This window comes from Cynoglossus semilaevis, chromosome 10 (genome assembly GCF_000523025.1).
Source record: "Cynoglossus semilaevis isolate Cse_v1.0 chromosome 10, Cse_v1.0, whole genome shotgun sequence".
Classification (NCBI taxonomy): Eukaryota; Metazoa; Chordata; class Actinopteri; order Pleuronectiformes; family Cynoglossidae; genus Cynoglossus; species Cynoglossus semilaevis.
Genome location: NC_024316.1, coordinates 7134291 through 7142158, shown reverse-complemented (window position 1 = coordinate 7142158; position 7868 = coordinate 7134291). Strand labels below are relative to the sequence as shown.

General features: G+C 37.6%; 1 protein-coding gene across 4 annotated transcripts in view; it reads left to right on the top strand.

The window, feature by feature from the left end:
- The window catches only part of clcnk (chloride channel K), a 12721-nt gene extending 5752 nt beyond the window's left edge, over positions 1-6969 (top strand). The window contains exons 12-20 of one of the 4 annotated variants that reach the window (XM_008318448.3): positions 161-327; positions 641-710; positions 1313-1405; positions 1957-2173; positions 4271-4404; positions 4827-4897; positions 5205-5285; positions 5788-5874; positions 6445-6969. In XM_008318448.3, coding sequence (XP_008316670.1) covers positions 161-327; positions 641-710; positions 1313-1405; positions 1957-2173; positions 4271-4404; positions 4827-4897; positions 5205-5285; positions 5788-5874; positions 6445-6483 — 959 coding nt within the window. In that variant the 3' untranslated portion in view covers positions 6484-6969. Of the gene's footprint in view, positions 1-160; positions 328-640; positions 711-1312; positions 1406-1956; positions 2174-4270; positions 4405-4826; positions 4898-5204; positions 5327-5787; positions 5875-6444 lie in introns of those variants that run through there. The other 3 variants (XM_025059685.1, XR_003050956.1, XR_003050957.1) reach the window with 3 other exon arrangements.
- Positions 6970-7868: the final 899 nt, after the last annotated feature.

Genomic DNA, 7868 nt, shown 5'->3' with positions numbered 1-7868 from the left:
GTAAAACCGATGTTAAACACGTTATATAATTTCATTGTCACATTTACCTTCTTTTCCCTTGTCCCCAAACACTGTGTTCCTTCACTTCATTGAAATCTGAACTCTGTCACATCTCTGCTGTCATATTGGATTTTGAAGTACAAGAATCCTTCATGTTGATCTTCACAGTACACCATGAAGCAGCTCCTGACCTCCTTATTGGACAGCAGCTCATGGAGCTCTCACATCCATAATACCTCAGTGCCGCTGGAGCCTGACACTCTGTCGGAGTGGAACTCATCAGGGAGACCCGTCTACTTGTCTCTGGTTTTCTTTCTGTTCATGAAGGTACAGAAAATAAGTCTTAGTATCTGTGAGAACCTTTACCCAGAATCCTCAGGGACATATGCAGCCAACCAGGCATCGTCAACAGTTTTTTTGCCAATCAAATTACAAATGTCTTAATCACAGATGTATTTTGTATTTACATTTCCTAAAAAGAAGACAGTGGAATAGGAAACTGGATGTGTGATCATCTCCACTTCAGCCTGCTCTCAGACTGACACTGACTCATGTTGCTGCTAAAGCTGTTCAGAGATTCAGAGATTTGACTGTTGGTTGTGCTGTTGTTGTTTTTGTTGTTGTTGTTGTTGTGTCTGAGATGTGGATGTTGGTGCTGGCCTGCACTCTGCCTGTTCCAGCTGGATACTTCATGCCAGTCTTTGTCTACGGTGAGTGAAGGAAAAGGCTGAAGGATGTTGGTATTTTATAGAATAAGTGAATGACTGGAATTCTAATTCAGGAAAGGCTGTGTTGGCTTCACAACAGCCAGCTGCAGCACAGTTTGGAAACTGGAAATGTGCTGGAAACGTCCAAACATTTTTTTATGAATTTATATTAATAATTTAGTTTAAATGTGGTCTAACTGAAAACCCCCTACATGAGTTTTCATCAGTTTATTTCTGTTTTTATTCATCATTATGAATTGGATAGACAAGTTGAAAATAGAAACCCGGAATTTGCCATATGAAAAAGAGGAAACATGGGCAATGTGAACAATAGATCCAACATATATTGGTTGATAGGACAATGATCTGGGAAATACTAGTCTAAAAGATAAGATCATTTGAGTAAATGGGTACTTTAAGTAACAAAAATTATTAACAAATAACTTGAAATTAGTTACTCACATTATTCAAATCCCCACAGAAAAATAATCATTAATTTATACAGAGCCTGTCTGAATGCCATGGTTAGAAGCAGCGCCACATTATGTGGGTGTGTTAAGTTAAACGCCTTTAAACCTATATGTGTGTTTAATTTTTGTTTTCAGGAGCAGTGTTGGGTCGTTTACATGGAGAACTTGCAGCTTATTTGTTTTCAGGAGGAGGAATGTCCTTCAATCCTGGAGGCTACGCACTGGCCGGTAATATATATATATATATATATATATAATAGTTCTACCTGGAATTACCTCTGTAAATGATCTGTGGTTGAGGCTGCACTGAATAATGTATCATCTTTTATCATCTAATCAAACAGATTTATTCATCCGCACTCGACCCTGATTATAAAAGTTTGTCTTGACTTTAAATTATCATCTCACCAAGAGAAACATTTAATACTCTGGTTTTAGGGCAAAAATTAACCTGTGTAAACCACAGTGGGTTAATTATAGGTTAAATCTAATTTCACACTGAACACTGACAGCCAGCACTGCCCTCAGTCATGTTTGTACATTTCAGTTCAGTATTTAACATTTGTTATGACCTGTAAATATCTGTTCATGTCCATTATAGAAGATGCTGTATATATTGTATTTTATTATTGTTTTATTGTGTTTCTGCTTCATATTTTGTTTTGTTATTTTGTAACTTTCTACAATGTTCAATTTCTATGACAGTATCCCTGGTAAATCCTTGGTATCCCTAGTAACAAAGATATTTGCATTTGACTTTGTGTTTTTCTGTGTAAAAGGTGCAGCTGCCTTTTCTGGAGCTGTGACTCACACCATGTCTCCTGCTCTCCTGGCCATTGAGCTGACCGGTCAGTTCGCTCATGCTCTACCAGTTCTCCTCTCCACACTACTGGCCAACGCTGTGTCTCGCTCTGGCCAACGTCCATCCTTCTATGATGCCATCTCCATCAGCAAGAAGCTTCCTCATCTGCCATCAATGAAGAAAGTATATCCACAGTAAGCTAAAAATATATATAAATTCAGTATACTTCAAAGAAAATGTTCTGCTTTTTCAATGAACAGCACATCCATTTGATTTTCAAGCTTTTGAGTTTTCAAATGACTGATGTTTTTCATGATCAAATGTTTTTCTCTGAACACACAGTCTGTCCCAGTAATGATGATGATGTGAAAATACTTATTTATTCTGCTCTTTGTGTCACAACTACCTGTAATTGAAGTACAGCAGTCTCTGGGAACAGACAGTTCCACTCACACTATCACTGCAGATGGACGAAATGCTGGATTTGGTTGATGTGTTTAAGAACAAACAAAACACCTAATCCACAAGCCAAACAATGTCTGAGTCACTCTGAATGACCAAGAACCCAGTGAACCATCTGCACATCCAGTATTTTCAATTTGTGCTCCATGGGAACCAAAACACTGCTTACTGTTACACAATTAGACAGAAAACCCCCAACACATAGACATTACTGTGTGGATATCTGTGACCTGAGTGAACCCATACTGACACCCTGAGGTACGCCTTCTCTAACACATTCATCTGCCTTTCTTTATGTAATGAAATTATCTAGGAGACACAATAACCACGCTGCCGTTTTGTTCCATTTGTACCGCCTGTCCTTATATAACAGAGAGACGTTAAATGTTAATGTTAATAATCATTTGACTGTGTTTGTTATTGACATGAAACAAAACAGTCATATAAACTCAGGAACACGAGAAAAATGATCTTCCAATATACCATTGATTTTTTTTTAAATGTATAACTCATGCATGAAAGGAAACAACAGAGTGTAACATACTGTAGTACAGAGACTGAACTGAGGAAGAGGCAGAAAGACCTAAAAATCCACTGGAGCTAAATACATTAGGAACATGTGGTGAAAAGGTGGCTCACCCCAGGGCTGCTGAGACGGTCCAGTGGGACAGTAATGCACCAAAGACGGAGAGACGACTAGAGAAGGAACACAAGTGGAAACACTTTAAAACAAAATAGAAAACAGACCGAAACAAATCCTGCAGAAAACTGTTTACATGACGGAACATTTGCAACGTGGGTGAAAATATTCGGACTATTGTGACCTGAGAATGTTTGTCTTTGACTGTGAGTCACTTTGAACAATTACACAGAGAGACGTCATTTGACTTTTGTCGACAGCTTTTGGAAGAAGTCTGGTTTAATTTTATTGTCTTTCACTGTCGGCCATGACTGAACTAAATCATCATCGCACACAGCACTCAGACGGAGACGTTTTTCAAGTGTCTCTGAATCTCAGAGCCATCATGTCACTTCTGTCTGAGTGCAGGACATTTTAAACTACTTTTCTAAAATTGAACTAGAGCATCAACTGAACTTTCTGAGTGTTATATGACTAATATTAACCTTGAGCTGAGTTACTTACTTACAGTTCCTGGAACTTCTGGACCAAGAACTTCAATAGTCCTAACCTATAATGTCATATTATTTAACAGAGTGCTTAGTTTTTTTTACAAGTTCAAGTGCAAATTCATGTGATGTGGAAATGTCATTTTTAAAACATTTATCTAGTGATTGACCCAGTAGCATTAACCTCCAAAAAAATGTTAATTTAACTATAGTGTGTACAACGATAGCCTTGGTTATTTTAATGAATCTTGCTGCCCTCTGCTTATATTTTCTCATTTTATTTTTTTTGTAAAACAGAGAATTGAGATGAGTGAAATGGAGGGTGGAAGATTTAGTTAGAACTTCTGCCTTACAGAAACATCATTCCTTCTCTGTTTAAATCTCAGGTTTACTGTATGCTTGTAAACTTACCAATATGTACACCGGCCTCGCCACAAGGACTGCTGGGACTGACTCCAACTTCCACTATCAACCTGATGCAGTAAAAGAGTAAAGAATATAAATGTAAATGCCACAGTATTGTCAAAGGTGTACAGCCTAACTGCTGAGCGCCTAAGTACCCAGTGCAGCCTTCCCTTTGGTCCTCAGGAGAGGTTGTGTGGCAGAATGTTCTGTTGGTTTTATAAACACCAACACGGATTTGATGCCAAATTTACTTTTGTTCTCAAATTGTTTCACACAACTTGTTTTTTCTGTTGCAGGCTTCCCTTAGTGGAAATTGGACAGTTTCTAGGATCAAAACAAATTCAGCTTCAGAAAACTGCTGGACTTGAGGAGATTCAACATGTTGTCAACAGCAGCAGTGACACACAGTACCCTGTGGTGGACACACATGGTGGGTAGACAAGCTTCTTACACCACTTTATTGACATTATGTCTCAGTTATCCAACAAAATGTGAGACATCCGTCCTATGAACTATGACCAAAACTCTGCAAAGATGTATGTAAGATTTTTAGATTCTGTCCCTAAAGATCCCACGCTGAAGAGGACGGATTACAGGAGAAATCATGAAAAATTGTTACTGTTACAAAAGCAGCATCGATTCAGGGCTGTGAAAGCTCCTGAATGGAGAGCTGACGATTGTGAGAAAAAAAGTTAATCGGCCACCTGAGCCTTTCAGCAGCAATCACATGGACAAATCTTCAGTTTGCTACAGCACACACACACACACACACACACACACACACACGCACACAAACTCTAGCATGGAGTGCGACAACGAAAATTGATTTTTCTTTCTTATCTCCTATTGAAGAGTCACAGATTTTTCTGGGCTTCGTGCATCGGTCTGAGCTGCTGATTTTCCTGAGTGGCTGTGAGACTGAGGTAAATGCCTGGACAGGGTTCAGATTTACCCAGGGATTTAACTGTCTGACACTGTTTGAAAGGCAGGCAGTGATGTTCAAACAATGTTTGACACTGACTGACTGACTGACTGCAGAGCCGAAGAAGAAAACATAGACAGGAAATGCATCATGTAAATGATAATGTAATGACAGCACACATTCATCCTGAAGGTTTGTGCGGTCGAGGAACTCTCACACAGATTTATGAGACTGTGTTACCAGTAACACTGATATGTATTATTTCATACTAAAGAACTGAAACTAAATATTTTTATTTTCTCACTCAGACTGTGGAGAAACATCTAGATGACATCTGCTGCATCCATCCATCCTCTGTTCTGTTATCTCCTCACAGCACAGTTCAGGAGGTACGGTGATAGAACCATGGAACCATGTCTATGAGATTGAAGTAAACAGAACTAACAGCCTTTTTATTAATTTTCTGGTCTATTATAAATTCTTATACTTGAGAGACACCGAATACTTAAACCACTGGCATCACTACTCTGTCCATTATGTCCATATTATTATTATTACTCTGTCCAACCATAACCCTAACATATTAATATTAATTAAAAGTAATTATAATTATTAATTATAATAACACACGTGAGAAAGGCAAAAAGATCCAAGACAAATGATTGAATATCTAAATCATGTTGAGACGACTCTCTCAGGCTTAGTTTCATCAATATAGTTTTATCACGTGTGATGTTTATTGTGATCAGGTTTTTCAAGCCTCAAACATGGACAATTTTCAATTATTCATAGCCAATATCTCAATTGTACCTCTATTTGATTGAACCTTTTTTCATTTTGCAAATGATATGTAAATAAACAACTAGAAAATGTGTTTTCCTGTCACTACAGACCTACAGGTTACTGAGTCTAGCTGGAGAACACACACTGTTTGTCACAGACAGAGGGCGTTTGGTCGGCACGATCACCTGGACAGAGGTAATGGTTATTTCAACAGGACAGTTCACGGTTGTAAATTAAGTCCGATGTACTGCATCCAAAACTCTCTTGCAACAATGTCTTATAAAAACAGCAATTCTACATCATAACTATTGATTTTCTGGTCGGTGAATGTGATATGTTATGATCTTGGTGCTGCAATTTAGATTTATCCAAAACTTTGTAGCTTAGTATGTTCTTAACTAAAAAAGATGTTTACTCCTGACAAATGCAAAAAAATGTTTACAAAATAGCCTCATTATAAACAGGTGTGACGATAAAGCTGTAAACAAATCACTGACAAGATGCAAAAACTGTAGCATAATCAGTGCTGATTGTGTTTCAGCACCTCAGCTAAAAACCATCCATTACTTCCAATGTGTACGGCACTTTCAAAGTCTCACATGTGGAATGTTATCAGATATTTTGATCATGCTGCAGGATTCTGTCCATAGTTCCCGATGAATTTTTGTCTCTCTCTGCTTTTTGAACTTAACTGACCAGATTTAATATAATGCAGCGAGTTAAAATGACAACTCACATATCTCCATTTCTCATTCTTTCCTGCAGATGAAGAGAATATTTGAGGCCTTCACCTCAGAGACCTGAGCAGTGACACAGAGGAAATCTCCTCACCTTATTCCAAACATGAACACGTCCATCTCTGTCTGATTAGCTCGTCACATACTTCCCTCTCTAATTATTTATTTCCCATAATGTCTTCAGTCTCCAGGCCTAACAGCATTTACACACAGACAAAACTGTAATTAGCTGCAGGACCTTATCTCACCTCAGCTCATTGTCCTGGCTTTTATTAAAACATGAACACTGTGTCTCCGCCGGATAAACGCAATGTTGTGTCAGAGCTGTAATAAAGCAGTGTCTACGGCCAATGAGGACCAAACAAAAAACTAATTTAATACAGCGGCACAACAGTTGATCTGATATCTGCTATTTGTGACTTACTGCACTAATAAACATGTACATGTGCTTCTCCAGTGTTACAACAGAATGATGCAAATAAAGTAACAATTCTATAACATGTACCGTAGTGAATTAACAAAATTGTTTCTTAAAATAAAAAATTGAAATCTGTAATGTTTTAATTTTATGTTTTTCTTGAAAAAGAAAAAGCAAACGGAACTAAAAATGTACCAAGACTTTGTAAAAACGGGTAAACAATAAAAAAGTACAAACCAGTTAAAACCATTATTTTCGAAAGCCAAGTATAACTCACTCAACTAAAAAAATTAAAGTTAAAAAAATCTACATAAGGCTATTTTGCAAAAAATTGAATGTGTTTAAAATGTCAAATATATCCTCTGTGGCAGAATCGCTCCTGTTTGCAGTAAATTTCCTGTGCACTTATTGTGAAAACCCTCTGTGTGAACCAGTGCTATAAAGAACAGTGTGACGGGTAACATTAACACCTACATTCTCAAACCACGTCTTAGTCTCATATTTGCAGAATGTTAGCAGAAAATCACAGCAAACATTTGCTGTCGACACATACCTCCTCCTCCTGTCTCCTCCTTCCTTCTTTTCCTGCTCTGCTGCTCCTGCACACGTCACCTTCAGACAGAAACAGTGTATAAAATATGTTGAACATTTTCTCCATCTAGATGTCTAAAAACTCTAGTAGTAAAATTCTGCATTTCTCAGTGTAAAATAGACTTGAATCAAGTACTTCAAAGTCAAAGTCAAAAAAGGAAACAAAGTTCTTCTTTTTGTACTGCACAAAATTACGTTTTATAAGAAGATATTTACACCAGTGTCGTTGGACTTTTCACAGTTCTGTTCCACATCATGTAATTGAATTGAAAAATACAACAGTAGAACTATACACATTCACAAAGGTATAACCTCGACCACAGAGAACACTCTCTGTCTACACAACTGTGGACCAAACATTTAATATTGTTCTTTTTCTTGAACCTTTTCACTACTTTCTGCAGATTTGTGATAGAAACCTGTCTCTGCTGGTGCTTGACTCA